The sequence below is a fragment of the Muntiacus reevesi genome, chromosome 2 (assembly GCF_963930625.1).
Source record: "Muntiacus reevesi chromosome 2, mMunRee1.1, whole genome shotgun sequence".
Lineage (NCBI taxonomy): Eukaryota > Metazoa > Chordata > Mammalia > Artiodactyla > Cervidae > Muntiacus > Muntiacus reevesi.
In genome coordinates this window covers 168,167,809-168,189,482 of record NC_089250.1, presented here as the reverse complement: position 1 = coordinate 168,189,482, position 21,674 = coordinate 168,167,809, and the positions used below count along the sequence as shown (strand labels likewise).

At 52.0% G+C, this 21,674-nt stretch overlaps 1 protein-coding gene across 2 annotated transcripts in view; it reads right to left on the bottom strand.

Annotated features, from left to right (window-relative positions):
- The window catches only part of DOCK1 (dedicator of cytokinesis 1), a 545,628-nt gene that overhangs the window by 8,683 nt on the left and 515,271 nt on the right, over positions 1 to 21,674 (bottom strand). For both annotated transcript variants that reach the window (XM_065923534.1, XM_065923535.1), the window contains exons 45-49: positions 20,508 to 20,684; positions 19,509 to 19,592; positions 13,561 to 13,698; positions 6,208 to 6,353; positions 2,125 to 2,323 (exon numbers count right to left, since the gene is read on the bottom strand). In XM_065923534.1, coding sequence (XP_065779606.1) covers positions 2,125 to 2,323; positions 6,208 to 6,353; positions 13,561 to 13,698; positions 19,509 to 19,592; positions 20,508 to 20,684 — 744 coding nt within the window. The remainder of the gene's footprint in view (positions 1 to 2,124; positions 2,324 to 6,207; positions 6,354 to 13,560; positions 13,699 to 19,508; positions 19,593 to 20,507; positions 20,685 to 21,674) is intronic.

Sequence of the window (21,674 nt, the reverse complement as noted above, 5' to 3'; positions counted from 1 at the left end):
CACCCTCCCTCCCTGAGACCCCTGCCCCCGGCGGACCCGCCCTGTCCTGCAGCACCTGGCCCGTCAGGGGCACACGGAGGCTTGAACAGGAAACTCCAGGTGCCCAGCTGGACCCACAGACTTGCCAGCACCTGTCACCCAGAGGACAGACTGGGACCTGGGCTGGGCCAAGAACAGCCAGCCTGCCTCCGGCAAGAAGCCAGGATGCCTGGCCCCCAGCAGCTGTGGCTATTCCGAGACGCCTCAGAGGCTGACAGCAGGGGTCAAGGTCCTATGCTCTGGCCTTGGTGGGTTCCAGTGTGTTTTCTGAGGGTCCCCAGGACTGCTGGGATTGGGGGGGTGGGGGTAGCGCTTTGGGCTGAACTCAGCCTGTCTCTGCAGGAAAGCAGGACCACCGTGGCGAGGGACAGAACTTATACTGTGACGACGGCCAAAGCCGGCACATCCTTTGTCTTCTTGTCTCAGAACTTAATTCAGATCCACTCTGCCACTTGGCTCAAATTCTCTGAGGCCCCCCGCTTTACCATCTTAAAGTAGAGCCTAAGGAGAAATGTATGACAGACTCGCACAAGGTCTCCACTTAGTAAATGTTCCAAACTGCTGCTGTTAGTCTGCCCATCCAGAGAGGGCGTCTGGACACTCGGGAGAAGGAAGTGGGTGCGGGCCCGCTCCGGCAGCATTGCTGGCCTCCCAGCTTCCCAGAGGAGGGGACAGAGCCCACGGGGGGTGGGGGGAAGGGGCGTCATGAGAAACCTCTGGACCGCACCAAAGCCCCTTTGGGACTCTAGCTGAGCAGATTATAACACTCCCGCAGAACACTGGCTTAGCGATTTCTGGTCACATCTGAGTGCTGGCCGGTGACCAGTCCCTGCCCGAGCCCCACACCCTGGGCCGCCTGCTTCTGCCATGAAACACCACAGCCCAGATGCGGTCAGAGCTCTGTCCAGAGGCCTCGCCAGAGCATCCGCCTGCAGGAGGACCACGTGTGGGCTGGGGGCTCCCTTCTCCTCTAGACGCCCAGGCCGCACGTGACTGCTGGTCTCCACGACACAGGGTCTGGATGAAACATGCCTTCTGGGGCTGAAGATAGAAGCAAGCAGTGACGTATGTCTTATTAAACACTGGTCCCACCTGAGCCCTTTGATAAGCAACGCTCAGTAACCGCCAGGGCGGGTCAGGGGTCGGGGGCTTCCGCCCAGCGCGGGCACATGCTTGGGCACTGTAGAGGCAAATGGCCTTCCACTGCGAGGAGGTGGTAGCTCCAAGCCCAACCTAACCTTTGAAGCTGATGGCCTGCGAGAGCCTCCTCTTTGCTTTGCCTCCAGTCTACTAATAGCACGTTCTGAATAAAGTTCACCCCAGAAGCTGCCCCCAGACTCCAGACACTGCGACACTCTGCCGGGAGCATCCGCTGGCATCTCCCTGCCCCCCGCCCCCTCGGCCCAGGCGTGGGAGGAGAGTGTGCCCCTTGGGTTTCCCTGTTGCCACACAGCCTGGTCTCTGGAATGAACGAGAGTCCCTGGGATCCGTTTTTAATGTCAGCTCACCAGCACGAGTTAAGTCCCCCCAAATCCTTGTGAAAGATGGCCAAGGGATTTAAGCATGGAACAGATGAGGCCAGGAGGATAACACGGAACCGCGTATGGCTGGCAGAACCTGCGGGAAGGGGCTTTGGGACTCTAGCTGAGCAGATTATAACACTCCCGCAGAACACTGGTTTAGCGGTTTCTGGTCAGGAGGGGGTGGGGGAACGGCGTTAGCTGGCCTGGAATTACTGTTTCCTGACAACACAAGCACCCTGTTCATCTCCTGAGATGTCTGGGTGTCTGATGAGCGAGTCCCACTTTGCTGCAGAGCCCGGAATCCTGTGGGTCTCGCTGACGGCTGGCCCCCCTCCCCCGACCCCTGGGGGATGGGGGGATGGAGAGAAAGACCAGCATTCTCCAGGGAGACGCTGGTCTGCTGGAGCATCGGTTACACAAGGGCAGGGATGCGAGAGACCCTGGATTCTCAAATGACTATTCACAGCCCATTCAGTGAAATCTGATGGACAGACCCCTCGGCAAAATGTGGAGCAAAGACAGGCCCCCCGCGGCAGCTACCGAGAGCTCCCTGTGAAATTACCGTTTCTGAAAGGATGACAGCCTCAGATTGCTGCAGGGGAATGTCGGTGGGTTTAAATTCTTTATCGAATATCTCTTGATGCTTGCTGTTCCTTTTTTCCTTCTTCTTGTCCTTCTTCTCTTTGTCAGGGTCGTCCTTGTCCAGCTTGTCCTGGGACCGGGAGTGCATTTTCTTTGGCAGGAGGGGTTCCAGAGCGAACCTAAAGAAAACGTTGTGATTGTTTTTTTTTTTCAATCAATGATGTCTTTCTAGGAGAAACTGCTGCTTTCTGCCCTGCGGATCCATGTAAAGTCACTCACAATGAATCAGGTGCTGTCTGGGAACCGCCCAACTTTACAAGGAAAGAAATAATTTTGAAAGGGAGCTCAAGGGACACCTAAGATACTTATTATTGATTGCCATGGTGATGGTCTTGCTTCTCGATAAAAACAAACTGGGGGAAAAAAACAGAACACTTAAACGAAAAGCCTGATTGGATTATGGGATGGTGATACTCAGGGATTATTGTTGATTTATGGCCAGAGGATGGTATTTGAGGTCTATTTCCAAAAGGAAGTTCTCACTTTTTAGAGATTCACCCTGAAATATTTATGAAAGTGAAGAGGAGAAATAGGCAGGTGCTGATGCAAAGAGACGTCTGCATTGGTACACAGGGAGCTTCCACTCGAAAGCCTTTAATGGCTCAGTGAGAAAGAAGCCAACTCCAGCTCCTAAGGATGTGGAGTTGCCCTGAGATTTTCAGCCAAGAACTGAGCTTGAGAAGGAGGATTTGGGTCTCAGCTCTGCCACCTACTGGTGAGGGTCCGCAGCCTCTGAGCACCGTGGACTGGACGTCCTCATTCACAGAATGAAATGAAAATGGTATTTAAAAAGAGATGTGACCTCTTCAAAGAAGCGAGTCATACAGTCCTATAGGAGAAACGGCACATACTGTGATTTCTGATTTGAGTGTGGTCCACATCTCATTCCTATATGGTTAAAAAGAAGCAAAATGATCAGCTGAGAGGGTTCATGGAAGCTCCCTGTCTTCGAGCTGCTCAGGCAGTCCCCCAGCCCCTTGGGAGGGCAAACACCAGCCCCTGTAATGTGGGATAAGAGGCCAGGTTCCCAAGCCAGCCTATGAGAGCCCCCAGTCCTCACTGCGACCTTCCAAGCCTGACTTCCCCAAACAGCCGGAGAGTAAATCGGTTTCCTCAAGGAGAGAATGATTGTAAGAGAAGGCAACTCAGAAAGCTGGTTGCATTTCCATCCTAGCTGTGGTTTCTTTCAAATTTACTTGTGAACAGGACACGCAGAACTAAAGCACTGCTCTAATCAAAAGACCATTCCAGCAGCTTGGCTCCCTAACATGAGATCTGTACCATGGGCGTCCAGGCTGAGCTGGATCATTCAGGGAAGCACATTTCAAATCCAGGGAAGATGCTGACTGCTGAGGGCAAAAATCACATCTCCTTCTTTTTGTTAAAAAAAGGGAGAAAACTGGATGGGCAGCGGGATTTGAACTGTAATGGTATTGAATGCAGGCATTGATTATCAATAGTTGCTAACATCACTGCAAGAGAGAGAGTCAGGCACAATGTCCTTATGGATGGAAGAACCTGTGAAGTCATCCTGCCCCCAAATCAAGCCTGAGTCTGCACAAGTGTCTAGATGGGACCACCAACCTGCAGGAAATAGGAGGGACAGGGAGACACAGTCAATAACACTGCCGGGGATGCAGTCAGAAAGATCCGGATTGCACCGGCAGCAACCTGGAGTTTTCAACAAATAAATTACAAGGAAGAGAAACGAAAAGAAGAGAGTGGAAGGAGGAAATCTACTGATTAAAAGAGAACTAAAGAGATATGGCTGGGCTTCCCAGGTGGTGCTGGTGGTAAAGAACCCGCCTGGAAATGTAGGAGATGTGAGAGACTCGGGTTTGATCCCTGGGTCGGGAAGATCCCCTGGAGGAGGGCACGGCAACCCACTCCAGTATTCCTGCCTAGACAATCCCAAGGGCAGAGGAGCCTGGTGAACTACAGTCCACAGACACAGCTACAGACACAGCTGAAGCGATTTAGCATGTATGCAAAGAGGTATGGCAGCCCACTCCAAAGTGGGAGTCTTATTTGGATCAGTTTCAAATAAACTTAAAAAAAAAAGGCATTAATGACCCAGCTGGAAATTAAAACCAATATCTGATGATGGTATGGAATGACTGTTCATTTTTCACCTGTGCTAAAGGGAGTTTCTTTTTTTCTTTTTCCAAGTTCCTACCATTTAGAAATCCACACTGAAATGTTTACAGATGAAATCATATGATGCCTGAGACTTGCTTCATATATAATATGGAGGAGGGAGAGGGTGGAATACAGACTGAAAGAAGATGGGCTGGGAGGTGATCACTGTTGAAGTTGGCTCACAGGCGATGGGCACAGGGCCTCATTATGCTATTTTGTTCCCCGTGAAACTTTTTCATAATAAAAACTTGAAGATGATTGATGAAATACACCAGTGTTGACTTTGATTATGAAGGCATTTCGGGACATCTGGATATGCAATTAGCAATAAATCAACATCCATTAGGTGTTAAATATTACATTTCTTATAAACAACAATAAAAAAAAACCTTCATGATTTTATTCTAGGTTTTACAGAACTTGGGACAATTAATGTAGGGAAATAAAGGATTAATGGACATCTTTTAGCTCGAGGTGAAACCTGTGCTATGAAATCCAGACAAGTACACAAACAGCCAAAGAAGAGGCTGAGCTGTAAATGCTTCACACGATGAGAGGCGGCTGCCAACAGGATGGACTTTATTCTGCACATCACCAATGCCATCTGAGACCAAGTCTCACTTCTTCCACATTAGTTAGGTAGCTAAGGGTGATAACCCTGCAAATGAACAAAAATCTGGGCTCTAATAAAGATGCCTTCTAGTTTAAGGTTAAACAAATATGGCTCCAGGGGAGAAGACAATGATTTCCCCTCATGTAGCCACATGTGCAGGATGGAACTCTTCCATCTAAAACCTGTAGCTCACTCTTTGCTCTCACCCCTACATTCCTGGAAATATAAAACCCTTTTCATAACTAGCCTGGGGATTTACTTGGGGAGAAGTTGAATTAAGTTTCTTTAGCAATCTTGCTCTAAGTGACAAGCACACTTGATTTAAATACCTCTAAATTGAGAATTTCCATATGGATTTGCCCTTAAGTAGCAGACACTGACAAAAACTACTGTTAGGAAAAAAAAACCATGGGAACAGTTTTCTCTCCTCCATTGGGCATGCGAGCTGTTGGCTGCAAAGGGCACTGGGGTTGGAGCTGTCTCTTGGTGCGCTCTGGGAGTCTGTGTCTGCGGGTCGCAGGGGCCAGGAGCCTGCGGGTTTGATAAGATGATGGATTGTAAACCCAATGGGTTTGGACAAACACACAGCTGTGCAGACTCAACAGTAAAACAATTAGAAGTTCTCGGATATTTAAACTGCATGTGATGTTTTTTCTTTCTGTATAATCAGAACAAGCTTTACATGTAGGCTACTCACTCAATACACAAAAACGTCAACATCGAGGCTGTCGTTGCAGAAGACGCAGTGGAAGTGCAACAAAACGTTTACTTGTCTGTTCCATTCTTGTTCCCTTCTTAGGGGCTTGTGCCATCCAGTGCTCAAGAGCAACACTGGGTCTCAAAAAAGATCCTGCAGCAAGAAAATGGCCCTGCCAGCTTTCAGGGAAGTTTGACAGGCCTGCCCTGGTGTGACACCTGGGAAGTGAGAAAGGGCTGAAAGCATAAGCACCCCGCCGGCAAGGAAGGCAGTTCACCGTTCCGGGACTTGTTGACAAGGACTGGACGCCCACTGAGGTTTTATAGTTTGATGGAAGTGGAGCCCAAAGAGAGAGATTGTTCTCGAAAGTTCCTAAGACCCTACAAGTCTTAGTGGCACCATGGTTGTAAAACTCTTGGATGATCTCCATTTCAAAGGGAGTTCTGAGTTTCAGAAATCCTCTCAACTGTGATGAAAGAAACCCGGGACCCTCGAGAGCTCCTCGCCACCCCTCCAGCCCTCCCCTCCCCTCCCCACTGCTGAGCCAGACTCACCCATCTGAGCCAGGCCTGGAAGGGGTGCTGTCAGACGAGAGGGAGGAGACAGAAGCCACGGACAGAGGCCGGGACGAGGAAGGCATGGTGAAGGATCGGACCATGGACCGGGGGCGGCTGCCTCTTCTGTCGTCCAGACTTGAGGGCTGGGTTGGGGCGGAGGGGAGACAAAGAGAGAGACTTGCTTGATGTCCATGCCAAAAGATGTCCAGGTGGCATGGTCAGACACCTCGGACTGAGCGGTCTTAACAGCCTGGAGTCTATACCAAAGTTAACCACACTTTCATGAAGAGTTCATGTTCTTGTCTAGAGCTGAAGGTGAGAACCATAGTTATCTGGAGATTTTTTGAAATATGATTTGATACTGTGAAAAATACCAGAAAGAACTTTCTTATTGGTTTTCTTTTTTTTAAATTTAAAATGCAGTTTTCTTTACCAAGGCCACAATGCCTCACCCTGCTCCAAAGTCAGTACAATGCACTGATCGACCAGGAATTGTAATTTACAGAAAACATCTAGAATGTGACTTAAGGACTTTGCAAGATGTTTAGATGAACTGTGTATATCTCTGCATGCAAAGAAACCGAGCAGATCACCGAAATACAGGGAGACACAGGGACTGAACTTCTCTAGACTAAAATGAGATGCTCCTGCTGCTTAATTAAAGGCGTGTTTCCTTCCCCGCCAGTGACTGGTACAGTAGGTTTGCTGGATCCATGGCTGGAGATGCTAAAGCTCCTCCTTCTCACCAGGAAGTGGACCAGTGATGCATTCTAGAGAAAAACAGTCTCTGGATAGAGTTTTCCACCCTCTGTTTATCATACGACTGTATATTAACAAATAAGTGTCACTGAAATTCAGCGCATGTCAACACCTAATTAGCTACAGAATGCCTGTGTACCTGCCCCTCAAGCCAGATGTTGGCACAGCTGGGACAGCAGCTGGTGCAGAAACTTTCTTTTTTTTTAGCCCTCAGGATGTGGAAATCGGATTTCTGTAGGGCATTCCCTCACTGTGTGGCTCAACCTCCCTCAACCCCAACCCCACGCTACCAAAGCTGGCGTTCGTTCAGCCCAACTCCAATAGAAGAACTGCTTGGGACCAGGGTTGATTACCGATTATATACCACCCCTGATAAGAGGACCTGTTTCTTAACTATGTTTTGCCCATGAAATACTATTTGACCTGTACACTATCTCTTCAATAGTAAAAGGCTCAGCAGACTTGTGGTTGCCAAGGCGGGCAGGGGTTCGGGGGGGGGATGGGACTGGGAGCCTGGGATTAGCAGATGCAGACTATTACACACGAAATGGATAAACTGTACAGTACAGGGAACTGTATTCAACACCCTGTGATAAATCCTAACGGAAAAGAATATGGAAAATATATATGTGTAACTGAATCACTGTGTTGTCCAGAGGCATTCAACACGACACAGTAAATCAACTATCCTTCAATGAAATAAGCTTGTAAAAAATAGTAACAAGTTCAAAATCGCAACAGAACACTTTAAAGCAGGAGCTGGTAAACGTTTTCTGCAAAGAGGAAAATGACAAATACTTTAGACTGTGGGCCATAAGGTCTCTGTCCCAAGCATGAAAACAGCTATACACAATACAGAAATAAATAAGTACAGCTGTGTTCCAATAAAACTTTATTTACAAAACAGATGTCAGGCTGATCAGTGGTTCAACATGCAGCTGCAATCTGCCAGCACCGAGGTTCTGGTCAGCCTTAACTTTAGCACCGATGACGATGCCATTGCCCAACTCCAGGGAGGCAGCCTTTGCCCTGAACTGGCTTTTACAAGGCAACTTAAAAGGAAATGGTGACTTGCAGGTTTGCCTAAGTTGTAAAAACGCTTCTAGAGACTCAAAGTCTACAGTATCTTATTCTCAGCCTTTAAGGTTATGTTCCATTTCTGGTGATTACAAAACACTGGCTATATCCCTCCTGTTGTACAAAGTGTCTTTGTCGCTTAGTTGTACAATGTATCCACTTCTCTGATGGGATGATCTTCACAGCTGCCAGGGTCAAGGGAGTGGGCACACCAGAGGAGCCGGCCGTGGGCCAGGAGGCGCAGATGGCCACAGGCTGCCCTCGTCCAGCTCTCGGGAAGGCCGAAGCAGCTGCGAACGTCCTGCCCCCAACCACACAGGGCTGGCGATGCGCCCCAAGAGGCAGCCCTGAGTCTCGGTCAGGATGCAGAACATGGATGGGAGGACTGGGAAGGATGAAGCAACGGGGATGGCAGGAGGGGGCTCTTGGCGGGGAGGGCCAGGAGTCACTGGTGGTCTTGTGTCAGCAGAGCACGCACTGGGAGTGGCCCTGGGCCCTCCTCCTGGGCCATTCACCTCGCAGGCCCTTCTGGACCCGGCAGAGCCTCTAGGCATCGAGCGGCCAGGACTTCTGGTTTTTCATCTGAAGCCATCAGGGCCTCCCCGTCCCTACCGCGTAGCTCCAGTGCTAGGACACTGTGAGAGAGGGCACATCTGTGTCCCTGCAGCAGGACAGGCAACGAGCTGGGGGGAGCCCACCAGGTGGGAATGCTGGTCCTGGCACGGACTGCGTGACCTCGCATAAAACAAGGAACCGCTCGGGCACCTAGCTTCCTCCTGAGCACACAGGGGATAGTCATGTCACCTGGAGAGGCTGGCGAGGACGCCCTGCAAAGACGCAGGTGACAGGCAGGGCGGCTGCACGAATGGCAGCCTCCAGCACCCGGCTCACGTTGCAGACACGAAGCACAGCCGCGCTCCAGCCCCTCACGGGAGGACGCCCGCTTGTCCCAGGACGCACGCGGTCACCATCCTCATCTCCAGGCTGGTCCAGAAGGCCCCACCTACGCCCACCACGGATGAGAACTGCCCATGCGTCCTGGGGATGGCTGGTTTCACTGAGTCTAACCATGGTGATGGGGCTTCATGGGGGTATGGTGAGACGCATTCCCGTTTCACAATCTTCTAGAAACGTCCCTTTCGAAATGCTGCACAAAGGGCAGCTGTGGGCTGGAAACCCACTGGGATGACAGGCTGGCCCCTGGGAGGCGGGTCTGGGGTGGGTTAGGAGGGGGAGAGATGGGGTACTCTAGGACATGCAGCCTCAGGCTCACCGCCCAGAGCCCGGCACCTTGACTGCCCTCCAAGCCTTATCAGCCACTCTTCTCTTGGTTGGAACATTCTGTTGAACTCCAGAATATAGAAGAGGGCAAGGGAACTTCTCTCTGGAGGTGGGGGTTATCAGCTTACCCTTGCAATGAACACCCCACTTAGCGGCCTCTGAGGAACCCTAGGGTTCCACGGATCCTAGCAAGAAAACCACTGGAACAAGTCTCCCTGGCAATGGTGGAGGGGGCCCTCTTGGTTTTTAGTCGTTTAGTGGTGTTTAGTCGTTCAGATGTGTCCGGCTCTTTTTGGCCCCCTGGACTATTATAGCCCGCCAGGCTCCTCTGTCCATGGAATTTTCCAGGCAAGATGATTGGAGGGGGTTGTCATTTGCTCCTCCAGGGGATCTTCCCAACCCAGGGATCGAACCCGTGTCTCTTCCATCTCCCGCACTGGCAGACTCTTTCCTGCCGAGCCACCTGGGAAGCCCCGACGGAGGGCTGGAGGGGGAAAGTCCGGGAGGCAGGGGTGACGGGTGGGCCGCAGCCCCGTCTGTGGACACCACGGCGAGGACTCGAGAAGGACGAACAGTGGCTCCTGGCGTCTTATCTGCTGATGGTGGTGGAGCAGGACCAGCCCGGGGAGCAGAGGGGTGGACAGCATGGGTTCCTCTGGGTACAGGGGTGGAGGGGCCCAGAGGCAGGTGGACGGGTGGGTCTGAGCTCAGGGCCGCAACCAGGTGATGCAGAAAGTGATAGAGGATGACCGTGGAGAAAGGGCAGGGCCACGGGAGGCTCCCTGTTCTCATCAGACTTGAACGAACCAGAGAAGGAAGGACTGGAGGACAAACTCGGAACCCTCTTTCAGGAGCCTGTGGACAGATACCCCTCGTACGGCCAAGGGCCAGTGAAGGCACGGGGCCAACGCTGAACGTGACTGAGGCTCGTGGCCTCCACCCTGGGGGTCCTGGGCTCTGAACCCCTCCTCAAGCGACAGGAGGAGCTGGGGGTCCCGTGCTTTCCTTTGGGAAGTGGCGGCTCCTCAGAGCCCAGGGCTGGCAGGATGAAGTCAAAACTGAGCGGGCTGGACTGGGGTCTGATGGAGCCGTTCAGTCAGAGGGCATCCTCGTCTTCCCTTTCTACAGCTTAGGCTGGCTCAGAAAAATTGACAAAATGGTTTATGTCCTTTCTATGGGGCTTTTATTTTTAAATCCATCTTTTTTTTAAACTGGATGATAGTATATTGCTTTTTAAAGTATTCTGAGATGCTTGAAAGTTCTCAAAGTAGATAAGAAGGGAAAGCTTCATTCCAGACTGCATTTTATCACCACATTTTTCAGAGAATGACAGGGTATCAGGCTTCTTGTCTGCTCAAGGGAGGCTGGCTGTAGAACCTGCCTTTGGGGGGGTCCCAGGATGAAGGGGGGACTCAGGAAGGCAGCTCCGGGGGACAAGGCACCACGGGTGGGAAATGCACCCTGACTTAATTCTGTTCCTGACGGCATTCCCAAGATGCTCTGGCTGCCCTACGAAGCAGTAGGACTTTGGTGGAGAAGATGCCGTCTCAGGGTGTGGTGCAAATGGCTTATTGCCAGCTAAGGATGGCAGACCGTCGCCCACATGACAGCCCGCCTTCCTGCCCACCCCCCGCCCCTGTGCTCAAGAGCAAGCCTGCACCGAAATAATGAATCACAGCAGAAGACAGGGATATGAAGGATGTTCTGATGAGCCAGACAGATTTCTGTCATTTTGAAATATACAGGAAATGATTGATCAAAGAGGAAGCATTTCACTTAGAAAGAGAACACGGAGCTTGCACAAGTGTTTATTTCTTAGAAAGAATTAAAAGTGGCATCAGACTTTGAAAGAGGTGCAACGTGATGCACTCTGAGACTCTTCCGGCCACTCAATGCTGATTGTAAAGAGTTGCAAGCTCCAAAGTGATCAAGCACGGCTAGAGGACTCTGACTTGCATGAGGGGTCCTCCAGGGCGGCTGGGCAGGAGAGCACCCTGATTCCTAAGCCTGTTCATCTGGAGCTGCTCCTACAGGACGGATAGTCTCGGATTCCCGCCTGCTGGGTCTTTGGACCACAGCCTGGCAGCTGAGTTACTCTCAGCTCATGCTCTGCTCTGGCCAAGGCCACAGACACCTCATTTGATGGGCACTAGGTCCCAGGCTTGGAGGCACTGGGCCCGGGGATGGCCAGCAGGGCTTGGCGCAGTGTTGGGGGAGTGCAACCCATCTCGGAGGAGTCCTGCTCCCGGCTTGTCTCCAACCACAAGGGCAAGAGGAGAAGAGCTTTGCCACTGACGAGCGTGAAGCCTCAGGCTAGGGGACCTTCTCAGGTTCCTTGCCTCTAAAAGAGGTGGGTTCCCCCACCTCGAAATGTCCACAGCACCTCCTTCCTCAGGCTGCAGTTCCTACTTGCAAAACGAAAAACTCAGAAAGGTCCCAGGCTCATGGTAAGCACGGTAAGTTAGCCTTTGCTAAGTGAGACAGATATGTGGAAAAAGAAAGTCAGTTCAACAGAGAGCAGCAGAGAACTTTTGAGAATGGCAGACAGATGGAGCTGGGCTAAACATGAAGCCAGAATGGCGTGCCTGGTTGGACACGTGGTTCTTTAGAGGGTAGAGGGCCCTGGGTCCTGAGCAGTGGGGTAACCACTTCAGTCTGCCTTCCCTTTGCAGAATAACCTGTTAGACCTGCTTGCAGACACCCCATCCATGCCAGCGGGCATGGGATTCCAGGAGACCAGAAGAGGTCTCCTCTTTTTGCCTCTTTTTGCCACACTGATGCTCACCTCTGAACAGTGGAGAAAGGGGACCATCTGCTCAGCCAGACACCTCCCCAGCCCACAGTCAAGGCTAGGACGCACCAAGATTCCCAGAGACCCTGAGTAAGGATGGAAGTGATGCTGTGAACTGCACACCATGGGAGCACTCTGAGGTGTGGTGCCTGGCCCTGCCCCCAGAGATGCTAAGACCTAGCTCACGAAGACTGTCTCAAGCCCACCACAAGCCTTAAACCAGCAGGTACTCTGCATCAATAAGGATGGAAACTCTGCTTAATGTTATGTGGCAGCCTGGATGGGAGCGGAGTTTGGGGCAGAATGGACACATGTATGTGTATGTCTGCTGTGCATATGAAACTGGGCTTTCCTGGTGACTCAGCTGGTAAAGAACCTGCCTGCCAATGCAGGAGACATAAGAGACGAGGGTTCGATCCCTGGGTGGGGAAGATTCCCTTGAGAAGGAAATGACAACCAGCTCTAGTATTCTTGCCTGGAAAACTCCATGGACAGAGGAGCCTGGAGGGCTACAGTCCATGGGGTTGCAAAGAGTCAGATACTTGAAACAATCACAACATTGATAATCAGTCATTCTCCAACATTAAAAAAAAAAAAAACAACACAACAAAAACCCAAAACCAAAAAAGACTCATACAGTATATAAAAAAATTACCAGCCACTCTTTTATGACGCTCTTGATGTTAGCCCTGGCTCAGAAACCTTACACAAACTCTTAGTTAAAGCCCAGGTCTGCCCTTCACCCCAGAACAGAGTCTCCCAGCAGTCCAGGCTCTGTGAGGCCGGGTATCTTTCTGAGTCTGCCCTACGAATTGTCTCCTGCCCAAGGCATGGCTGTGTCTGCACCAGCCCCTGGCTTGCCATTCAGATTCCTGCCACCAGCCTTTGCTGAGTGAGTCCTCTCTCTGGGTAGCGTCCTGCCCACCTCCTGCAGCCTATCCTTGACCTAGATGGATGGCCACTTCCTCCAGGAGGTAAGTTTCCGACCTCAGCAAACTGCTCCTCCAGCAACGACTCTGAGCTTGGTGTGCGCACAGGCTCCATCTCAGCCACGGGACATCACGAGCGCTGCTATCCTGGGTGCGGTTTAACCCTCTGCCTGTGCTGTGGGATTGGAAGTAGGGTTTCCATGAACCAGCCCGAGGCCCACGGATCGATGAGATTTTTCTGTGGCTCCATGACTCTAAGGGGGATTGCGTTCACAGCCGTGGGCAGGGTATTTGGTGATCAAGCACATTTACTCAAGCTTGCTCACCCAGACATTCCCAGTTACTGAAAGGAGGTGACTAGATTCGCTGGCAGAGGACCTGAGGAAGGGGCAGAGGTGCCTCGGCCCACTTCCTAAGCGGGCATCACGGGCAGGACCCGGGTACTCTGCCCTGGGGGGCTGTCCCGGTCAGACGGCCTGATGAAGAGGCGTGCCCCCGACCCCGGCCGCTCACCATGGTGCGGACGCCGTATTGCTTCTCCACTTTCTCCTTTAGCTGTCTGAAACAGGCCTCCATCCTCTCGTGAAACGGCCTCAGTGCTTCTGTGACTTTGTCTCCGTGAATCCTGATCCCTTCGGCCAAAAACGGAATCTGAAAAACAGACCGGTTGACATTCCTTATCTCCTGCTTGATGGTCTCGAGGCAGCAATGCACACCCGGCAGAAAGTGGCAAGCCACGTGTAAAATGCGTCTGTTTTGGTTTTCCAATCAAATCAGCTGATTAAATTCAGCAGCCAGGCATGCTACTCTCCCAAACCAAAATGTGTAAATGAAACGCATTTGTGTCTTAAATCGGACACGTCTAGTGCGGTGTGCAGTGCATGGCTGTGTCGTTGCTTTGCCTGACTTGCATTTGACCATCAACCCCAGAAGAGACGGGCCTGTGCTTTCCACTTGAATTTGAGAAGAACCACATTTTGGATTTGTTTGGCTGTAACTTGATGTACTCACAAAGGGCCATGTCACAGTGCCAAGATTCCTCTGTTAAGAATATTGCCTCCATAACCCACTCCAGTATTCTTGCCTGGAGAATCCCCATGGACAGAGGAGCTTGGCGGGCTACAGTCCACGGGGTCGCAGAGAATCGGACACGACCGCAGTGACTTAGCATGCATGCACAGCCATAACTTGATCTACGTGCAAAGGGCCATGTCACAGTGCAAAGATTCTTTCGCTAAGAATATTGCCTCTACAGGCAATTGAGAGCTCTATTCCAAAATGTAAAAACCGAATTATATGTGATCTATAGTCCTGGAGGGTATTCTTATTTGGAAAGGAAAACCAAATTTATCCCTCCTTAAAACTAAAAATAATCACCTCTCTGCCAACACTGCTGTCACAAATATCCACGCCAACGCTTCACATCGGATCATGGAGATGTAGTTGACCTTTAAATGTGTCGTAGAGACATTTTTATTCCCCGGCCCCAGAGACCCTCCAGAGTCCCTGCTATTGGGGGTGGGTGTCAGGAAGGCTCTTTTCTTCCCCCAGCTTCTGCGTCCCCGAGGCTCCGACTGGGAGGTACACGCTCTCCAGTGCAATCAGGCTAAGAGGCTGCCTCTTAGTTATTTATAATTAAATCAAAATACTGATTAAAAACAGATTTTCTTAATATGACAGAACACGAACATAGATGAGCAGATTTATTAGTAAGAAGGATAATAAGTCCACAATTGAATTTCATGTGAACAAATTCAAGAAATCTTATCAGGATGAATCAACGCACAAAATGTATTTGGCTGCCATTTATAGCAAGCAGCTGGAGCCTCTTGTGGTGCTCGGGGAGAGGACGGGGTAAGTGAGCCCCCCCCGGGTGTGAACCCCTCAGCCTCCTCTCGGGCTGCACTGGCACAAAGCGTGTTCGGCTGACAGCCGAGTCTACACCCAAGGTAAACTCCAGGCATCCCCTCCCGGCCGTTATCACCAGGAGGGCAGTGTGCAGCTAAGATTTCAAACGAGATGGGACCTTTTACTTTCCCATGCATATTACTCTCGCAGATGGCAGCCTCCAGGGGCTAGCTGCAGCTTGTTCAGGTTCAACAGGAGAAGACGCTCACAGAAATCTTTTTGATTCCTGGGGGTTGGCAACAGCAGGATGGGGACAACCTATGGTGGGACGGGGAATGTGTCCTGTCTACCCTGGACATGGAAAGGGGTGCAACAAGGATGGGGTGCAGTCTCAAGGTGACAGCCCAGCCACTGCAGACACTGAAGGCGTCTGCTGCAGAATGGACCTTTCTCAAACGTGCAAAATGAAGCTGAGTCATTTCTGTGATTTTTTTTGTTGGTTTGCCAAAACTCTTAATCAGCCAGATGCTTGACATCAAAGAAGCTACTTGATGGACTAAAGTGAGGACCTTTTGGTTCAGGGCTTGGGACTGAATGAAGGGCGAGTTGGCAGGTGAAACTGACCCTTCCACCTGATCCCCGACATTGGTCAGTTACACCTTTCTACAAGCAGGGCCGGATGGGGTGGGATGGGGCCCTTGTTCTACATCCGCTTGGGGCTGGACTGATGCTATGAATAAAGAGATGCTCTGTGCAAACACTCCAACATACGTGGTGCTTAGCACACAAACGGCAGCCATGGACTGAGGCCTGGAAGGGCCTTCGGACTCCAGCATGCTGAGCATCAACATCTCTCAGGCAGATTCCTGAACCCACAGTCCTGATCTGGTGTAGAGCGGGTCCCAGGAATCGGAGCATCTAAAGAGCTTCCCAGAGCCCAGAGGGGGAGGAGGACGTCCCCAAAGCCACTCGTGTCCTCAGGTGCATGCTCAGTCGTGTCCGAATCTGTGCGACCCCACAGACTAGACTTCCAGGCTCCTCGGTCCAAAGCCTTTCCCAGGCAAGACTACTGCAGTGGGTAGCCCTCTCCTTCTCCAGGGGATCTTCCCCAACCAGGGATCGAACCTGTGTCTTATGCGTTGGCAGGTAGATTCTTTACCACTGAGCCACCGGGAAAGCCCAGCAAAGTCACATGTTGAGTTGTTCAAAGTGAGCACACGGCCGGCTCTCAAAGTATGTAGGGAGCTATATGTGAAATCTGCTCCTGTGTATCTCCCACACGGATTCACGGCCTGCTGGTGGCACAGAGCATTTAGAAGCAGCGCGAAGTGCTCCAGGAGCACCACCCAGTGACCTCAGAAAGGCCTGTCATTGGCTGGGGATGGTGAGAGGGTCTAGGCTTTCCTGTCTGTGCATTTCAGAAGAGGCATATGCAGGCACCTCAGCGGGCTCGTCTGAGCCTACACGGACTCATCCTCAGACCCCCAGCAGGGAGGCTCACTGAGACAGCTGTGTCTGCGGAAAGATGGAACTGTGCCTTTGAGGCAGGGGCTGGTGCTCGCGGCCGACCTGGTGTCAGCTGCAAACCTGAAGAGCCTCACGCACGCAACCGGCCCCTGACGGACCCCAACTCCCACCTGCAAGGGGCTCAGCACCCTCTGCTCCAGCAGAGGCAACAGCAGAGCTGGGAGCTGCCTGGAACTTAATAACCAGCCTTCGCAAACGATTTTAGGCGCTGAGATAAGCTGACTGTATGCCAGGGATGGAAACTCTGCCCAGGAATCCTTGGGATTCTCAGGAGGAAAACCCCGCTTTGCCCTAATGGAGCTTCAGGGAAGAAAAACAAATCAAACAAATTAACAAAACCAGAAGAAAGCATCCCAGTAACCCCAAACTTCTCTCTGTTACTGACCATATGACTCAATTACTGACATTAAAATATGGATTTTCAAAACATCAGCAAGTGAAAGCAAGATCACAGGTAATGTTTTGAATATGTATTTTTCATCACTCTTTGATTTAATGAAGTGGCAGAAAACAGATTTTTTTTTTTCAACTTTCCTGTGAACTGCTTTAAAATTCATCCTTTAATATAGTTATTAGGGGTGATGACATAGTGCTGACATAAAGTTCTCTCTGGGGAACAAATTACTTTCCTCTGTAGGGCCTGAAACTCTTAAAATCCAATTTGCTGTAAAAGCTTATAGGAAAAAAAAAATCAATATAACTTTTTGTAGACCAAACTAGTTTTTGTGTAGCAATGGTTTTACAGCCTTCAGAAGAGTTTTGAATTTTGTACCTTTTGGTTCCCTCAACATCTAAAATGGAATCATTCAGACCTGTAAATCCTCTCCATCTTTTTCTTAGTTAGAGATGGAGACTGCCTACACAAAGCTTGTATCCTGTCCAAAGAAACCATTGTGTAAAAAGTTCCCTTAAATTCAGCTCTCAAGGTGTCTTACCAGAGAAGAATTGCAAGGCCAAATTGATATCAAATGCCTAGGTCACACCCATTAGGATGGTTGTTATAAAACAAACAAAAAGAAAACCAGAAGATAAATGTTGATGAGGATGTGGGGAAATTGGAACCATAGTGCCTGACAGGCAGTGGGAATGGAAAACGGTGCAGCTGCTGTGGAAAAGAATATGGTGCTTCCTCAAAAATTTAAAAATAGACTCATCACCTGATCCAACAATCCCATTGCTCGGTACATACCCAAAGGAAGTGAAAGCTGGAAACTGAGCAGGTCTTTGTAAAGCTGTGCTCATAAAAACACTGTTCACAACAGCAAAAGATGGGAGCAACCCAAGCACCCATCAATGAATGAACAGATAAATAACACATGGTCTATACAGACAGTGGAATATTATTCAGCCTTAAAAAGGAACGAGCTTCTGACATGTTACAGTATGGGTGAACCTGGAAGACCTATGCCAAGTGGAATAAGCCAGTCACAAAGGGACAAACAATATAAGATTCTACTTACATGAAGTCTCTAGAATAATCAAAATAAGAGTTGAGGATTTGATCCCTGGTTGGGAAGATCCCCTGGAAGATGAAATGGCAACCCACTCCAGTATTCCTGCCTGGAGAATCCCATGGACAGAGGAGCCTGGCAGGCTACAGCCCATGGGGTTGCAAAGGGTCGAACACAACTGAACTGACTTAGCAGGAGTGCACAGAATACCCAAATGCATAGAGACAGAAAGCAGGGTGGTGGTTTCAGGGGTGGGGAGCAAGGGGAATTATTGTTCATTGGATGCTGAGCAGTTCTGCAAGATGAGAAAGTTCTGGAGACGATGGTGGTAATGGTTGCACAATGAAGTGAATGGACTTGATGACACAGAACTGTACACTTAGAAATGACTAAGGTGGTCAATTGTATGTTACACATACTTTATCACAACAATATACATACATATATATGTAAAATAAGTACTTGCAACTTGGCTTGAAACCGAAACCCAGGCCCGCTCTGCCCTAACAGGTCCCGTAACCCACGTGCTGATGGTGGACAAGCCAGGACAGTGCGGCTCCGGGGAGGCCAGGAGCTGGTGCCCACAGAGGGCATCAGGAGGAAGAGCTGGGATGCCCGGGCTGTGGTGGGATGGTGCAACCCAGGCACAGGGTAACCCTGATCTCCACCTCCCTCAGCCCCCTGCCCTTAGCCTGGCACACGGGGCACAGATCAGCAGTGTCCTCCCTGGCTCCCATGGGGGAAAAGGAAGCCTAAAGAGCCAGCTGACGCTGGGCAAGGTGGAAGGCGGGAGGAGAAGGGGACAGAGGGTGAGATGGCAGGATGGCATCACCGACTCGATGGACATGAGTCTGAGTAAGCTCCGGGAGTTTGTGATGGACAGGGAGGCCTGGCGTGCTGCAGTCCATGGGGTTGCAAAGAATCAGACATGACTAAGTGACTGAACTGAACTGAACTGAAAGGAGTCAGCTGCCTGAAGTCCAGAGCAGGTGGGCAGAGCTCCCACAGGAGCTGGGTCTGGACATTCCCACTACACTGGGCTCACAAAGACTCCAAAAGCACAGACTCAGGAGCCAGGAATGTCCCATGGAGCCCAGGACACCCTCTAGAGATTCCCAGCCTTTCCAGACCACGTCCCTTGAAGGAAGCACCAAGAGCCCTCAGGAGCACAAGGAGAAAAGCCCAAGAATATGCAGAATTACATCTGGGACACTCCCTGCAACCCTGACCACTGGCGGAGGGGATAGGAGGGTGGGCATTTAGCGGTTCCCCACCCCCAGCTGCCATACCACCCGCCTGAGACAGGCTGGGGCCATGACCTCTGGGAGTCATCCCCCGACCTCGCCCCCAACATTCTGTTCTGTTGATACCAAAGATTTTCCAGTGGGCAATACACCGACCGAGGGGAGGAAACAGACCCGGCTCATTTGCAAAAGCGAACGTTCTAGGTGTTCATATTCATGACAACGGCCAGGAGTCCAGTCAATCGCAGCGGCGGCAGGTGGGTTTGTCCGGTACAAACACGGTCGTGTGCACTCCGTGGCGGCTGGCAGGGGTGCTAAGCAGGCCCAAGAGGATCTGGTGCCAGGCTCAGCTTCCCCCACCCCGACCCTGCAGCTGCCGCGAGACGTTTACCTGCCAAGCAATCAGGTCCTTGAGCTTCTCGATCTTTTCATGGGCCTCGGGGTGTTCCTGCAGGTACCGCTCTGTGAAGAAGGCCTGGTGGGGACAGAGAGAGGGGCTGAGCCCACCAACACGCCCCGGCAGCAGGCAGTCTGGCACATCTGGAGTTCCCCAGGCCCAGCGAGAGAGCCGTGTGGAACGCAGAACCACAGCCTGGCCGTCACCAGGCTCACGGCCCCCAGGTGGGGTCTTCTCTACCAAAACATCCGGGAAGGTCAATACAGCCGAAGGACTCTGTTCACTCACTGTGGAAATCCCATCCACAGAGCCCAGCAAGGCTGCAGCTGACCCCCCAGCTCAGGTCATGGGTGGCATCCCCAGCTGCTCCTGGGCCGTGACCATCACCCGGGCCTGCTCTGCACCTGAGGATGGCTGGGACGCAGCATCACCTCTCTGTCCCCTCACGGCCCACCTTTGGGCAGTGCCCTTCCTGCCTCGGTTTCCCCTTCATCTAGACCAGAGGGGCTAGCAAACTCTGTGAAGAGCCTCAACTCTGCTGCTGTTGTATCCGGACAGCCTCGGACACCGAGAAGCAGATGGCCACGGCCACATCACGGCTGCAAACTCCATGCACAAAATCAGGCGGACCCCTGTGTCTAGACCCCCAGCCCATGACCTTCAACTTCGGCTCCCTCTTACTGAGATATTTTTCCGGGGAGATCAGCTGGCTGTCCCCACCGCACCAGTCCCCCAGCTATTCTAAGTATTCTAATGCCGCTGTCTTCCACTACAACTGTATATCTTTGTCTTTGATAATCCCAGGTCTCTGGACAGTCAGGAGGGTCACTGTCCATCAGCACAGCCCAGGTGGGGAGCGGGGACAACGTCCAGGCCAGCCTGCCCCCGGGGAGCGGGCGGGCTTTGGCCCACTTCGGAGGCTTGGAGGCGGGGTTTGGAGCCAGCCTGTCCCCGGGGGCGGGGCTGCGGCGAGGGAGCCGGCGAGTCACGTGCCTTCTCGTAATTGGCAAAGCCTCCCATGACGGCGGGGTCCACGATGCCGTTCAGGAGCATGGAGAGCGGGTTGATGGGGAGGCTGGGGTCGTCCAGGTGCTGCTGCACCATGCTGTTGATCTTGTCATTGGTCAGCTGCATGGTCTCGATGGCGTTCTCCAGGGGGCTGATCTCCACCTGCGGAGGGGGGAGGAAGGGGATGACTCGGGCTGGCGGCCACACCGCGCTGCGCCCTGCCCAGCCCTGCCGCGCCCCGCCCCGCGGGGGCCCTTGCCCACGCCCCCAGCTGCTCGCCAGAGGACCGGCATCCCGACTGTGGCCGGGCCTCCTACTCCCTGTGTACGTTTCCTTCCAGTGGATCTTCAGCACAAGGTCTCTGGTCACCCAACAAGAGGAGCCTGGCGTGTGAGCGTCTTTATTCGGTTCCACTGACCCGGTCCCCATGTGCAGAGTCCAAAGGCACAATGCAAGGCCGCCTCCTCCTGGGGTGCTCATCTGTATACATGTGTGTGCGTGCATGCATGTGCGTACACGTATGGTCATCCCAGGAAAACACAGCCCCGAGTGGTGCTTGAATACAATTGATCTGCTTCACAGATGAGGGCTTTTAGCCATGGTTTTGTCTGCTGCTTGTTTTGAGGAATTTGGGGCAATCTGTCCTGTCCCTGAGGCAGGAGGTCTGGGCGCTTTGCAAGCCCCCTGGACCTGCTTGGTCAGAGAAGTGGGGGGGTGGGGTGGAGAGGTCCCACCATGGTCTCCACCTGAGATCACTTGCTCTCCAGGAACAAAAGATCTCCCCCGGCCCAAGGCTCCACTTCAGTTGGACCTCACAGGCCTCCCTTGCAAAACCTGCCGCCGACCAGCAGGACCTTCAGGGCGGGAGGCAGGGCAGTCCACCTCTTCCCACATTGCCAAGGCCCTTCTTTCTCTGGGGGCCCCGCGGGGCTCCATGAGGCCCAGCCCCACCCTCCGCTCTGGCTCAGCTGTAACTGCCAGGAGGATGTGATTGGGTTTAAAACAATAACACCACCTTCACGCCTTGTCTCCCTCCAACGGACCCAAGGTTAGGCCCCAGAGCCACGTCCAGGGGTGACCTCAACACAAGATAAAGTGGTCCTTGCCCTCCCCAAGGCCAGTGTGCTGGGTCCTCCCGCCTGTGCCAGGGAC